The 15,786-nt window shown below is 45.8% G+C and overlaps 1 protein-coding gene across 2 annotated transcripts in view; it reads left to right on the top strand.

The window, feature by feature from the left end:
• CGNL1 (cingulin like 1) overlaps positions 1-15,786 on the top strand; it is a 526,252-nt gene that overhangs the window by 426,552 nt on the left and 83,914 nt on the right. For both annotated transcript variants that reach the window (XM_084875683.1, XM_084875684.1), the window contains exons 2-6: positions 6,526-8,163; positions 9,366-9,460; positions 11,103-11,208; positions 14,320-14,421; positions 15,034-15,182. In XM_084875683.1, coding sequence (XP_084731809.1) covers positions 6,541-8,163; positions 9,366-9,460; positions 11,103-11,208; positions 14,320-14,421; positions 15,034-15,182 — 2,075 coding nt within the window. In that variant the 5' untranslated portion in view covers positions 6,526-6,540. The remainder of the gene's footprint in view (positions 1-6,525; positions 8,164-9,365; positions 9,461-11,102; positions 11,209-14,319; positions 14,422-15,033; positions 15,183-15,786) is intronic.

Below are 15,786 nucleotides of genomic sequence, written 5' to 3'. Positions count from 1 at the left end.
TTAGGGCTTAGACTCCATAGAGGAAACTACAGCACAGATGTCATGAATCTGTTATCTCTGGTTAAGATATCTTTCTGGGTACCTGGCAACATAAAGGCACTCATGTGTTTGGTCAACAGTTATTTATTAAATTTCCACTGGACACAGCACTGTACTTTAACTTTAGACTCTTAATCCTCTGGTTTCTTAATTAGTTAATAAGCTATTTCAGGATGTTGATAGTTAATGCTGTTTGGTTAACCACTGGGTTTTTTTTTTTGCCTCTGCCTCAGAAGTATTTGAAAACATTTTATGATCAAAGTCAGCTTTCTTGTGGCCATAAATAACACATTGAATCTTTTTCATTTATCATTTCCTGCTTTTTATTTAGCAGACGATACATACATATGATTTAATTTTCCCAAGTACCTTTTGAAGTCGTCATTAATAATCTGACTCTTGAGATAGGAAAATGCTGAGAAGTTAAAGAACAATGTGCCTGATTTGACCCCAGTCGAATGGCAGGCATGTTTCTCGTCCCCGCGCCGGTCTGTGTGCTCCATCACTGTCTGTGGGGCTGTAGGCTGCTGTGTCTCAGCTCTGCAGTGAGTTCTGGTGGGAGGACTTTCAGAAGTCATTTCAGGGGCAACAGGTGAAAAATGATGGATCACATTTTCTAAACATTTTGTGGACCTGAATTCTGTACTTTTTCAGAGACCATGTGGAATATAAAATATCAGTCACTGAATTTTAAAATTAAAGTTGGGAATATAGTAATACCAGTAAAAAAAACAAAAAGGAGTGGGGTCGAAATCAGCAAAAGTGGAATAGACTGATGTGGTGGGAGACCCTCTGGGGAAGGAGGGGGTGACTTCCAGAGGTGATGTAGTGGTTCCAGTATGCCTGACCCTGATCTTCACACCCTTGGTTGATTCTCCTCCGTTTCCAACCCCAGTGTGGAAGGAACCTTTCTGCAGAACCCTCTTTTCTCTTTGCCATCCTCCTTTTTGTACGAGTGGGAGTGGGGGGAAGCGGCAGCACTCAATATTAACATTTCCCCCCCAAAATTGTGGTCATTGTACTCATTTAAAGAGAGTCAAACCACACAGAACTATGTAAATGAGACAGCAACGTTGCGGTCATTTTCAAACCTCAATTGTTTCCCAGGAAGTTCTGAAGGTTTGAAATTGTTTCCCAGGAAGTACTGAAGGTTTGACTGTGTGTGAAGGCATTTCCTTTTAAAAGTTTGATCAGTTTCCTTTGTTTGCACTGTAGAGCTGATAGGTAGGTAGGTAGGTAGATACTTAGGAAGAAAGAAAGAGAAAGAAAAGGAGGAAGGAAGCAAGGAAGGAGGGAAATAACGCTTCATTTAGGCAAGGCTGTGTCTTTCTGTATTTTAGGAATACATTAAAAAAGCTGTAAGCATTTTGCTAACCTTTCCACAGTCTGATTTTTTTTTTTTTAAATCTAGTTGCAGTTCTTTTTCTAAATTAAATTTACTGGGTGACATTGTCGGATAAGACAAGTTTCAAGAGTACAATTCTATAGAACATCATCTGTATATTCCATTGTGAGCTCAACACCCAAATTTTAGTTTCCTCTGGCCCATCACTGTGTATCTGACTGGTTGAGGCTCTAATGTGGATATTCCCGTACAAAATTCATGTCTTTCTTCCAGTCCTACAAGCAAGCCCTTTAGGAGTGAATGTGCTGCTCACTCTACAGGTGTTAACTTGTGTATGTCATCTGACCTGCAGTGACTCCTCTCTGACCGAGACAGTCAGCGAATCCCACTCTGGGGAAATGAATTCTTGCTTGATGGCTCCCTTCTTATTTCCTGGAATTAAGCTCACGGCTGCACCGAGGCTCATTAGCTCCCCATTTCTGCTTCGATGCTCTTTTAAACGACGTGTGTGATAAACCAGAATTATTCATTCCAACATGCATGGAGACCCTCCCCGGTGCCAGGTGCCTTGCTGGTGCCGGAGCCGGCCTGCCTGGCAGGTGGGGACTGTTGTCCTCAGGAGGGAGAGCAAGCCATGGCGGAATGGTTTCCAATTGCCCAGGTGCGTATCCGTAGTAGCTTCGAGGGCCTCTGGAATTGTTGGGGAACACGCTTCCACGTCTTGGAGGTGCCACTGACAACCAGAGTGGATGTGTAGCCCAATGTTGTGACTAATCTCCATGCTCAGCTGATAACGAGTGATGCCCACAGAGAGGCTGTGTTTCTATCCAGGAGCTAAGCTCTTTGTTCTTTCTCACACACACATTCATTGATCTCACTAACTAAAGCAATTATCTTCATTTAGTGGTCTTTTCCAAAATAATTACTTCCACTCCAAAACACCACTTTTATTTGCCAAGTGCCACGGCGTTACATCCTGGCAATGGGTCAGCGTGGAATGCCAAATTATGTAAGCCCTTGGTTGGGTTTCCGAGTGTGTCTGGGGAGCGTGAGCTGGGGAGGGGACCCCGCGTCTGAAAGCAGAGAACAGCTGTCCGTACCTTCATTCATTAGCACGGTGTTTACACTGCGATTGGGCAGGAAACCCACGTTTGCTTAAGACACCCGTCCCCAGCTGAGAAATGTCATACTGTGAAAATGCTGGATTGAGGTTTGTTGTCAAGGAAATGTAAACTGTGGACATTTCATGAAAACTCAAACATGCGGATTAATTTGCTAATAGGGAGCTAAGATTGCAGTAAGCCACACTGGCCTTATTCAAAGATTGAGATGCAATTAGTGTTGACCGTAGTAGCAGCAGCAGCTAATGAAAAGGACTATAAAACCCTAGAAAAGAATTTTATTAATAAATAGTAGAAGAACTATTTTCATAGAAAAGTCAGCCCCACCATAAGAGGAGATTATTGGTGAGTAAAATGACCTCATTTAGTAAATATTATATCAATATAAAAAGACATCACAGGGAAATACACTTGTTTGTATGGACGCTCTTCTGTTAAAGAATATTTTTTTTGGTAAACTTCAATGAATGCAAACACTTCTGGAGACCCAGAAGGAAACATGCCCACGTGGCTGGGAAAAGGGATCAGGACACGCCAGTCCGTTGTTTGGTCCGTCATGCATTGCTTCGTCCGTCCAAGGCACCCCCGCTGCTCTTGCTCTAGCATCGAAGTGTGTCATAAACATGATTCGCCTGGTCAAGCTAAATGGTAGCTCTCTCCTTTTCAAATCTCCCACTCAAAAGATAGTAAAGGGATAAAAGCTAAACCCACAAAGACAAAGAATGGCGGTGGAGCCTTAGCAGAGGAGAGCTGGGAGGCACGCGGAGGAGTGGTGGGTGACCAGCGGAGTGACAGATGCCTCCGCCCACAGGGCTGCAGTGGAGAGGTGAGGGCCTTGGCCTGCAGAACCGCTGAGAGGCGGTGAAGGGAAGGCACCTGCTACTGTAGAAGGCAGGGGAAGTGGCCAACACTCAGGAACTTCAGAGACAGGAGAACTGGAGTAGCGCCTCTTTTCTACCCTAGATGTCTGGCTTCCACCTTCCCCACCTCCTCCCACCCCAGAGCAGGCTGGAGGTCTGTTCTTTGGAGAAACTGAACTGGAATAATTTTTTTTTTTTTTTCAAATCAATCTTTATTGTTCATATTGTTACAAAGGTTCCTCATTTCTTCCCCCCTCCACCAGGTTCCCACCCCACCCTCTGCCCCCTCCCCATCCCCCATTGTCCTCATCCATAGGTGCACAGTTTATGTTCAGTCTCTTCCTCCCTCCCTTTCCCCGATAGTAAATCCCTTTTCAGATAGTAAATCTGTTACTTAGCATTTTCTCATATCAATAATACCTCCACATGCCCAATGATACACTTCACACAAAAGACATTTCCAAATAGGTCAACCAGCCTCATCCAGGCCCCACCCAAGGCACTCACAGATCAACACCCCAGCGCTATACTAACTCAACACATCCAGATCTAAGCCTTCATCACTTGATTCAGCAGACCCTCAAGTTCCTGCAAAAGTTTCCAGCCATGTCTGAGAGGCAGCTGTGGGCAGGGACAGGCGAGGAGCGAGCTGTTTTGGGCCTGGCCTCTGTTGCTCTGGTTCGTTCCACAACCAGCTGCTCCGGGTCTGGTCACTGCCACTCCCGACCTAGTTGCTCTGGACTTGGCTGTTGCTGCTACAGGCCTGGCCGCACCCGACCCGGCTGCTCTGGGCCCGGCCGCTCCGGTCCCGGCCGCTCCGGGCCTGGCCGCTCCCAGCCCGGCAGCTGCTGCTCCGGGCCTGGCTGCTCCCAGCCTGGCAGCCACTGCTCCGGGCCTGGCCGCACCAGACCCAGCTGCTCCGGGCCTGGCCGCTCCCAGCCTGGCAGCCGCTGCTCCGGGCCTGGCCGCTCCCAGCCTGGCAGCTGCTGCTCCGGGCCTGGCCACTCCCAGCCTGGCAGCCGCTGCTCCTGGCCTGGCCGCACTGAACTGGAATAATTTTGAAAGGGGGTTGTGAGTGACTGAAAACAGGACCGAGAGCTGTGACCTCTATGCTTGTCTCCTGCCCTGTTCCATTATGCCAGCAGCTAGGCCTGTGTACCCCCAACAAGGGATGGGAAATTGAACAGTTCTGGGAAAAAATGCCCAGATACTGAAATGTATGGGCCCCTCAGTGAACAGCCTGGCACCTTTTGCTTACATTACTTGAAGCTCACCATGCACACCTCCTCCATGCATATAGAGCCTCCAATCTGCTTTTAGTACTTGCTCTTAAATAGGACCAGCGGCTAAGGATCTGAGTCATATTAGGGAGGCCTCAACACGAAAGACATGGACCAAAACAAACCAGAAAAGAGAAACTTTTTAGAAGTGGAGATGGTGCAGATAGCAGGAAATGTGTGTTTTGAAAAGAGTTACAGCAGAAAGAGAGAAGCGATGTAATGTCGAACATGAGAATAGTACTCATGAAAGAGAATTAGTGATAGTGGAAATAACATTAAATACTTGAATTAAAGAAAACACAGTTGAATATATATTTCTCCAAAAGTAGAACAAAAATTGGAGTTGAAAAGTAGATGAGATAGAAATGCAAAAGTTTAAATTCAGTCTAATGACTAATATATTAGATACAAAGATAAAAACAAAATAAATGGTTCTCTGAACATCATCATAGAAATAATACAAGGACATTTCATAGAACTAAAGATTAGTAAGTATCTAATAGTTGTGAGGATGAAAGGATCTAAGGATAGACATACAGAAAACAAGACAAGTAAAAATAGCAGTGACTTACTAAGTCTAGAAAAGTCAAAGTTTGCCTCTGGCAAAGGTGGCCACACACCAGATAGGTGAAGGCAGTGGTTCTTGGCATTAGGACCTTTCCCAAAATAAAGAGCTCTTGAGTCTTCAGTTTTTTTTAAATGACACTTTCCAGAGAAATATGCTACTCAATCATTTTTAGTAAGAAAAAAAATAATTAAAATTGTTTTTAATCATTTACTCTCACTGTTGGACTCACAAGCAACTGATTCCTCAAAGTTTCAAATGTTTCAAACAGTATCCTATCTAATAAAGAGAGAATATGCTAATTGACTGTCACACCCTCACAAATATGGCAGTGCTCAAGCCAATAAGGAGGGAATATACTAATTGACATGCCATGCCCTCAAAGATGGCGGCGCCCAGTCCGCTCAGCTGCACTGGGGCAGCAGGCTAGTGGCATGGTTGGGCCCACCCTCAGGCAGATCCGGCCACTCTACGCACCTGCCTCCGGAGTCCCCCAGTCCCCTTAGGCCCCCAGTCACTCAGGGCCGTCCCGAAGTGCAGGCAAGTCTCAGGTGGCAGCTGGCCAGCTGCTCAGGGCTGCCTGAGGCTCAGGTAACCAGGGCCGGCCAAGGCTTGCACTGCCAGCAGTGGCAGCAGTAGAGGTGTGATGGGGGCATCATCTTCCCCTGATCCCTGGGTCGCCTCCTGCCCCTGAGGGCTCCTGGACTGTGAGAGGGAGCAGGCTAGACCGAGGGACTTCCCCACCCCCCTCCAGTGCATGAATTTTCACGCATGGGCCTCTAGTATCCAAATAAATAGCGATAAAGCTTTCAAAGCGTATTATGCATTGAAAAGGCGGAAAGGGTTGTTTTGACAGAAAACTAACAGTATAGGAAGAAAGGAAAGTGGTGAGCATCAGAACACTATTAATTAAGTTCATGGAAAAATACCTTGTTTTCACATGCTGGTAACTGGAATATCCCTACTTGTTAAAATTAAATAGCATGAAGTGTGAGGAAACCAGTTAAGGGAAAGAAAGATGAAGCAACCAGAACAGCCGGTCATCTAGAAACAGAATCATGAAGTTATGCCAAAGGCTTCAGATCATTGCACCAAGTCATCCCCCCGGAGGCCAGGGCTTAAGGCCTGTGTTGACAAACCCCATGGTCACGTGAGCCCAGGGGCCTCCAGAAAGGCCTGCTTGGGCAAGCATTTGGCTCTGAAAGTTTCCTTGCTGTTTAAGGTGTTCTGTTTTCTTTGAACTTTGAAGCTTCCCCACATAATCTCCATTCATTCTAACGTAATGTCCTCTTTTACCCCGTCTCTCCCTGGTTAGCGGGAGCAGTGAGCCATGGAGCTGTACTTTGGTGAATACCAACACGTGCAGCAGGAATACGGGGTCCACCTGCGCCTCGCCAGCGACGAGACCAAAAAGCTGAGGAATTCCCAGCACCCTAAGGCAGGCTCCTACGGGGTCAGTATCCGGGTGCAGGGCATCGACGGCCACCCCTACATCGTCCTGAACAACACAGAGCGCTGCCTGCCGGGCACACCTTTTCCGGAGAACGGGCCGTCCTTTCCACCTCCCGGGATAAACGACCTGCCTGTGCATCCCAGCAACGGGGCCGGGCTAGAGGAGGACAGTGCCGAGGACCTGCCATTTCCAGAAAACCCGTATGCCCCGCCCAGCTCAGGGAGACCCCCGAAGCAACCACCCTCTCTCTTTGAGGGCAAGCATGGGGCTCTGGAAGGCAAAGAGGGGCCCGGGAAGCCGTCCCAGGTGCTGAACTTCCAGAGGCACCCGGAGCTGTTGCAGCCCTACGACCCTGAGAAGCATGAGCTGAACTTGCACCATCATCACCAGCCGCCTCAGGGTCAATGGCTAAAAACCCTCCCCGAAGAAGGGCCCAACGGCAAGAAGGGCTGGACTTACTGCTCCAAACCCAGCCGCTCCCAGCCCGCCAGCCCTCCTCCTCTGGACGAGCTGGCCAAGCCCAACGTGACGGCCATCCGCGTGTGCAGCTCAGTGGTCATCGAGGACCCCAAGAAGCAGACCTCGGTGTGCGTGAACGTGCAGAGCTGCGCCAAGCAGGGGCCTGCGGAGGCGGAGGAGGCCCCCTCGCCGGGCGGGAGGCCCCTCCCTGCCTTGGGCCCGCACCCCCACGCCTCCTCCGAAGCCAAGAAAACCAGGCCCGACGTGCTCCCCTTCCGGCGCCAAGATTCTGCAGGTGCCGTCCTGGAGGGAGCCCGCTCCTCCCGGCGGTCCTCCTCCTCCGCCTCCACGACGCCCACCTCGGCCAGCTCCCTGTACCGCTTCCTGCTGGACGACCAGGAGGGCGCGCTGCACGCCGACCACGTGAACCGCCACGAAAACCGGAGGTACATCCCCTTCTTGCCAGGCACGGGGCGGGATATCGACACAGGATCGATGCCCTGCGTGGACCAGCTGATCGAGAAGTTTGACCAGAGGCCCGGGCTGCAGAGGAGGGGGCGGCCCGGGAGGCGCAGCAGGATCCACCCCGAGGACAGGAAGCGGTCCCGCAGCGTGGACAGCGCCTTCCCCTTCGGCCTGCAGGGGAGCTCCGAGTACCTGTCCGAGTTCAGCAGGAACCTGGGCAAGTCCAGCGAGCACCTCCTGCGGCCCTCGCAGGTGTGCCCGCAGCGGCCGCAGGCCCCCGGGCACCGCGGGAAGCAGGGTGCAGGGCACCACCCAGCCCCCGCCCAGCCGCAGGGGGCCCTCCCCAGGCCGCCCCAGCACGGCGGAGAGGGGAGAGCTCTGGAAAGCAAAGGCGGTGGTCAGGAAAGTGCAACGGCAACGCGTGCATCATCCTCCCTCCCGGCACAGAAAAAGGAGGAGGAGATCAAAACGGCCACGGCCACGCTGATGTTACAGAACCGCGGGCGGGCGGCTTCGCCTGACTCCGGTGCCAAGAAGGTTTCTGTGAAGACATTTGCTTCCACTTCAAATACCCAGGTAATACTGGGGTGTCGCTCCCCTCCCCCCTACCCCCCCTCCCGCTTTCTAATTCCTGCAGTCTCATGCTACGGGAGGTTATAGCAATATATACCTGCATCTGGAGTGGGTGATTGCACATAGTTTGTTTGTTTGTTTTGTTTTTAAAGATTTTCTATTGATTTTTTTAGAGAGAGAAAGGGAGAGGGCGAGAGAGAGAAACATCGATGTGACAGGAAACCTGGCCATGTGCTCTATCTGGAAATCGGACAGGCAACCTTTGAGTGCAATCAACTGAGCCACACGGGCCAGGGCACACATGGATTTTTAAAAAAGTTTTTCCTAAATATATGTCCTACTGCTGATGGTATGGTTTTCTAAATTAATCCAAGTACAGTTAGATTTCCACAGGGGTCTAGTTTATAAAAGTAATTTGTCAAGCACCCTAGAGAGGCCCGACTTTACTTTTTGTATAGATGTGCCACCGGGGAGCGTGCAGAACGTGTTTCCACACAAAGGTTCGGGGCTCAGGTTTGTGTAGATGTGTCAATGACCCTCATGAACTCGAGTGACGGCTGATGTCTGGCCTGAGAAAGTAGGTTAATCCTAATTTAAGCTTAACCCTAGAGATGGATTTAAAAAATATATATATATTTTATTGATTTTTTACAGAGAGGAAGGGAGAGAGTTAGAGAGCTAGAAACGTCAATGAGAGAGAAACATCAACCAGCTGCCTCTTGCACACCCTCTACCGGGGATGTGCCCGCAACCAATGTACATGCCCTTGCCCGGAATCGAACCTGGGACCTTTCAGTCCACAGACCAACGCTCTACCGCTGAGCCAGACCGGCTTCGGCGAGATGGAATTAAGTGGTACATTTAGTGTTTTGCGAGACCCCATAAAAACATCAATGCTGATGATAAAAAGGATAATAAGGTTAGTAAGTGTCAGGCACTTTTTGTTAGAGGATGGGCACCAACCCTGTGAAGCTCAGTCCTATTAACCTCAATTCCCAGGTGAGAAAATGGAGGTGAGGACTGGAGTAGCTTGCTCCAGGTTACAGAGCTGCTAACCACGTGGTAGCGCCCGTTGTAATGAGGATCCTTACCCAAGGAATCACTTTTGGGATGTGTTTGGGAGGAGCTCCTGCGTCGGGGTTTCGCCTCCTGCCTGGAAACACCATCTCCAGTCTCCAGCGATCTTACGCCGCCCTCTGTTCCAGGCCACGCCGGACCTGTTAAAAGGCCAGCAGGAGCTCACCCAGCAAACCAACGAGGAGACGGCCAAGCAAATCCTCTACAATTACCTCAAGGAAGGGTCAGTGCTTTTCCTATTGTCATTTCTGGGGGGCTCTTCACTTCCTTTTCTGAGACCTTGTGCTCTGCCCTCCCTCACCGCCCTGTGTGAGCCACGGGAGGGTTAAGATCCAGTGACCGGAGTTCTCACAACAGCATTTAAATCTTGGGTGGGGGAGAGTGAAGAGCAGGCGAGAGGAGTACAGGGAATGATAATGTACTTTAAAAATTAAAAGTGAATGTATTTTAAAATATGACTCTAATGCATTTGTTGTTAAAAACAAAAGATAGGAAGGATGTCTGTTGTCCAGTCTTGAACCTTAGTTCCAATCACCCCTTATTAGAAGTTACAAATAAAAACACCTCCTTCCCTCCCCAGAGTTGACATTGGCCAGGAGCCCCTGCTTCCAGCATTTTGAAAGCACATATGAGTCACTTAACAGCAGTGCTTGCCACACGCTTATCTTGGAAGTTGAGTGTGCATAATCTGGTTTCAGTCTTTACTGAGATACTGAGGGCGCTGGAATTCTAGGTCAGGAATTCCAGGTTCCTGTTTCAGTTCTCTCATCAGATGTGATTAAAAAGAGAAAAAGCGTTACAGTCTGACATGACTGGAAGTCACGTGGCAAATACTCACTGGTATCAAAACACTGTGTGTTTTTTTTGTTGAGCCTTACAATTATTTGTCAGTAATAGTAGACCTGACAGAGTGGTCAGGTTCAAACTATAAGATAAGGGCTCTTTTGGAAATAAAAAAAGAACAGTAACCAAAGAGGTACTTTTATTGTTCTAGCTGAGAACTAGTTACCCGTGTTTCCCTGAAAATAAGACATCCTCCGAAAATAAGACCTAGCTCAACTTTGGGAGAAAAAAATTAATATAAGACACTGTCTTATTTTCGGGGAAACAGGGTCTTAGTACTTCTGTGAAGGGTTTTCCCATGTTATGGTTAAAGTGGAAGAACTTGGATTTTTAAAATTCTCTAAATTCTTCTTATTTATTTTTTTGATTCATGATTTGAAACAGACGTTAGTGGGAGGCACCTATTTAAGGAAACTTATTAAAAAACTATTCCCCCCCCCCCAATTGTTAGGTATTTGTGATAGAAGATGTGATTGAGGTTAATAAGACTTCAGCCAATCATTACCTGTCAAAGTCTAGACAGAGAGCTGCTGTGTTGACAGTCTGGGCTTGGGGATTTGTTTTTTTAGACATAGGCTAACCAAGTTCAGATCACTGCAGATCATTCTTAAGCATAACATTTAAAAGCAAAAATGTGTGTGTGAGACCCACACCGAGGGGAAATCCCTGTTGGAATGAATATAATTTGTTTGAATCAAACAGCAAATTACTACATTTTCACTGGATGTGTTCTCCAAGCTTATTTAGAATGTTGCTATGTCTCTTTCACATTTGAAAATTGGAACCTTTGTCTCAAATTGGTAACATAGGACATTTTATTTGATGAAAAAAATACACCATCCACCCTGCTCTTTCAACACTGGTTTTGTAAATAATAATAATAATAATAAGAATAAATTAAAAAAAAATATGCCTCTTACAATTTGTCTTCTTAAAGGGGTTGTCTGTGTGTCAGGGCCCATAAAATATTCTAGGACCAGTGGTTGCTCCTCACTCTGGTTTTTCCTTTGCCTCTTTTCCAGAAGCACCGATAATGATGATGCTACTAAAAGGAAAGTCAACCTGGTCTTTGAGAAAATCCAGACTTTAAAGTCTCGAGCAGCGGGGAGTACACAAGGAAATCACCAAGTAAGCTGAAGTTTTGTATCTTGCAGAGGGCACTTAACATGGGTTGTGGCTGTTTGTTCAGTCTGTACAATTGGTTTTGGCACCGAATGGGAAGTTTCCTGAGATTTTACATGTTATGAATTTATACTCTGCCTCTCTTTTTCAGAAAGGTTTTTAAGATATTTTATTAAAAAAACACAATAGGATGAAACAAATTTAGAAAGAGGAAATAAGAATAGAAAGAACTAAGCAAATTAATGGATAGATTTCATAGGCACATTTGGAAGGTTGATGTGAACTGGCTTGGCCCTAAACTTTGGAACTTCAGAGAGTAAGAAATAAGAGAATAAGAACAAAAAACCAGGGACTTAGAGACAGATGAAGCCAACCAGCATCGGTGGAAGGGAAAGGAAGGGGTGGAGTGGTGCCACACTCTTAAAAAACTGTCTGTTTAACGGATGGTACTGAATTCGAGTTGGGACTTGGAGTTGGGTTTTTTTTTTTTTTTTTTTTTTTTAATATATTTTATTGATTTTGTACAGAGAAGAAGGGAGAGAGATAGAGAGTTAGAAACATCGATGAGAGAGTGTCATCGGTCAGCTGCCTCTTGCACACCCCCTACTGGAAATATGCCCGCAACCAAGGTACATGCCCTTGACCGGAATCGAACCCGGGACCTTTCAGTTCCCAAGCCGACGCTCTATCCATTGAGCCAAACCGGTCTCGGCTGGAGTTGCTTTTGTTAAAAAAGGATTCGTCTCATAATTGATGAACATCTGCTGTATGTCGCACACACCGTGTATCCTGAAAGGAAGTGGCATTTAAGGGAGACTACTGATCACTTGCTCCTCCTTCCTACACCACCGTGTGTTGGGACCCATTTCTTGCTTGTGCATCTTTACTTTCTCCTCCCAGGGGAATTCTGTAAAGGCAGGAAAGAGAGGGTACCCAGAGGCAGGTAACAGGAAATTTGTCTATAGCTTCTTTTCAATGTTGAAAAAATGGATAGAGGACATTTTTAGGCATCAACTACTACCCTTTTCTCTACTTCTCAGTGTTCCCCTAGCACTCAGTTAATCCATGACTGCTGCTCTCCATCAAATAGAGATATGTATGCATATGTGTATGTATGCGTGTATGTATGTGTGTATGGATATATACACACATACATATACACATGTATATGTACATACATACACATAAACATACACATATACACACAGGGGTAGGCAAAAGTCAGTTTACAGTTGTTTGTATAAAACAAATAATAATAATATAAGAATAAACTGTTGTATATTCACAACTGTAAACCCACTTTTGCCCACCCCTGTGTATAACATTTATTATAATACAAATATATTAACTGTTCCCACTGGGGAATTTTTAGATTATACACTTTGCTTCAAGAGTGCTACGTAGTTCTTAAAATGAGCTTAGGATTTTTTTGCTAAAAGTCTTACATCTAAATTATCACTCTGACTCTTGCTTTTCATTTATCTGAATATAAATGGGGGACTCGATCCTTTGGTCTTTTTTTTTTTTTTTTAAACATGCTTTGGTCTTGATGTTAAGATTGTCATTGTGATTCACAGACTAGGGGTATCAGGGAAGCCTTTCTGGAGTCATGAACACTAATGGTGTCTCAGAAGATTATAGAATTCTCTGAAAGGAGGGGAGGCAGGGCGTTGTAGGTAGAGGGAATGGCACAAGCAAATACAAAATGTATTAGCTATGGTTAGGGGATGGAGGTGATGTGTAGCCGGAGCAGAGAGCACGTGGGGATGAAGCACCAGGTAGGAAAGACCTCAGAAATCGCATGAGAAGTTTCCATTTCAGACTGAAGGTGATGGGCCACCGCTGATGGGCTTTAAGCAGGAATGAATAGTGCCATATTCCTAAGAATTCATTCCTGTTGTTGCTTTCTGAAAGAGGTGAGATCAGAGGAGGGGAGACCAGTTAAGAAGCACTGGGAATCAAGTGCGAGGTGATGAGAAGGTGAACTGAGGCCCTTAGACTTCTGGCTCTGATCACAGTGCCCTGACGGCTTAATTGCCCATGTTTTCCTGCTCCCTCAACCTCCCTTTTATTTTCTGAATCTGATTATTCTCTGGCAAAGGCCAGTTAAATGATTTTCTGTGAGGGAATGTGGACTGAGACCACATTGGGAAATGGCAGCAAAGCAGGCAGGCGTTTTGTTTGGGAAGGAGCGTGTGCAAGTTCCCTCATGGATCAGGTTCAGATTTCTAAAATGGATTGTTCTCATTTTGTCTGAGAGAATTGGGAGTCCTGTGTTTTTGTTGGCTGGGGGCTCTGGTTCATTTCACAGGGGTACGTGAGGAAATGCCTCATCCAGGTTCATCAGGCACAACTCACACCTGGATTCAGTTGCATGAGGGCCAAGCCACTGCCTTTTCCAGCTTTGATTCCTGCTTTTATCCCCCTTCTCTGCCATGTAGTTTTCTAACCACTCTGCTCTAGCTTTTTAGCCAAATCCTTTTGAGAACATCATCCTATTATTACATCCATGGAAGAAAAAAACGAGATCCATTAGTGTTCATACTCAATCAGGGATGCTTCCTAGTAGACTCTCTTTAATCAGATCCCTCTTCATTCTGTCTCTCTCCATTATGGAAATGTGACATCTAAAAGAAGACAGCCAATTTAGCCAGCATACAGTTATTTACTGCTTGTATCCAGGCATATACAGGAGTGAGGGATAAAAATATCATTGGTGGTTATGGAGCAATAATTCCCAATCTAATGTAAAGTTTGTAATAGATTTTTATACAGAGCATCTTGGGAACATAGACATGGGCTTTGGGTATTACTTTATGCAATAGGTAAATCTTCACAAAAACTTATTTTTATCTTCTAATATTGTTTTATTGGGTATAACTTATAGTAAATTGCACAAATCTTAACTGCATAGTTCAAATGCAAGCACCACCCAGATCAAGATACAGGGCATACCAGTCACCTAGAAGGTTTACTTGAGTCCCTTCTCTGTAGGGATCCACATTGGAATCTTAAGACTTTAGAATTATTGCTCTGATTATATTTTGGGGGAAAGAGAATTAAAATAAAAAATCACCTTGAACATTTCAATGCATGTGTCTTTGCAATTAACTGTAGGCTTCTAACTCTTCATCTGAAGTCAAAGATCTGTTGGAACAGAAAACCAAGTTGACCACAGAAGTGGCTGAACTTCAGAGACAGCTTCAACTGGAAGTCAAGGTATCTGATCTTTCCTCAGTTATTTATTTATTTTTATTTCCTTCTTGATTGGCAAAGAATTTTTTAAGTACCTTGGATGCCCAAGTGAATTGAAAGCCAATATTCCCTCACAAAAAGAAACATTCCTCTCATCACAGAAGTAAATTCCTATATATTTGGCTCCAACTGACCAAAGAACTAAAAAAACGACAACAGCAACAACAACAAACAACCCAAAGCATATAGAGACTGTTTTCTTTGACAGAGTAAAAGAAACACTGTTGGTTTCAGTCAGGCCAATAGGCAACTAAGTGCTTATAAACTATTGGCACTCAAAAAAAACAAACAAAAAACATTGGCACTGAGTAATTGAAATAGTACAATGAAGTTGAGCTGTGTTTGTTTCTCTTTTAAAAGTATTACAATTCATTAAATATGTAATATTGTTTCTAGTTACACACAACTATGCCTTAATTAAATAGTCTGATTAATACATCATGATATCACTAATAATTAATACTGTTAAGTAAAAAGACATGGAGTCCACCAGAGTTTAGGAGGATGTCTTGTAAAGTTTCAGCATAACATAAATGTACGGCGGAGGTACTCTAAAATCACGTGCATTCCTATTAGAATCAACAGAACATCAAAGAAGAGAGAGAGAGGATGAAAGCCAACCTAGAAGAGCTCCAGAGCCAACACGACCACAAGGAGAAAGAGAACTCGGTGCTGCAGCGGCGGCTGGAAGAGAGTGAGGGGGAGCTCCGAAAAAGCCTGGAGGAGTAAGTCCTGGGCCGAGCGCCTGTCCTTCCTGGTTCTTCCCCTGATGTGGCCAGAACCTTTCTGTCCGTTTACTACTACCAGGTCTTCCAAATATTTACAGCGGCTGCTCCCTCTTCCTTTTCTCCCTGGTGAGCAGATAGGTTAACAACTTTAAAATTATTCGTACACCTTAAAGGATGTCTTGCACAGGTTCAGCCCTTAGAGGGGCTCTGTAGGTAAGTGAGAATGCGGAGTGGTGATATCTAAGGACTGAGATGTCAAGGGTCCTGGGCCCAGTCTCCAAAGAGCATGTCGTCACCAGACCTCCATTATCTCCCGGTTTGTGGATTCTATCCTGGCGGGTGCTGGACTGTGTGGCCTGGGCTAATATTTCTGTTGCGTCTGCAGAGATGGAAAGTCAAGCCCGAGGGCCGGGTCATTGTGGCCGTGTTTTTAAATCTGTGCACAAGAGATCTGAAATTAAGGTCGGAAAGGGTGCAGTGCTAAGAAGCCCTGTGAACGTGATGGAAACTTTAAGTGAAGGTTAGAGCAGGAGTGAAATCTGGAGGGAAATTTGAGAAAAATAGGACATTATGTAGTAAAAGCCTTTAATTGCCTTGGCAA

The sequence above is a fragment of the Pipistrellus hanaki genome, assembly GCF_964339955.1.
Source record: "Pipistrellus hanaki genome assembly, chromosome: 1".
NCBI lineage: Eukaryota > Metazoa > Chordata > Mammalia > Chiroptera > Vespertilionidae > Pipistrellus > Pipistrellus hanaki.
The sequence above is the reverse complement of the archived record's forward strand: the minus strand, read 5'-3'. Positions and strand labels throughout refer to the sequence as shown.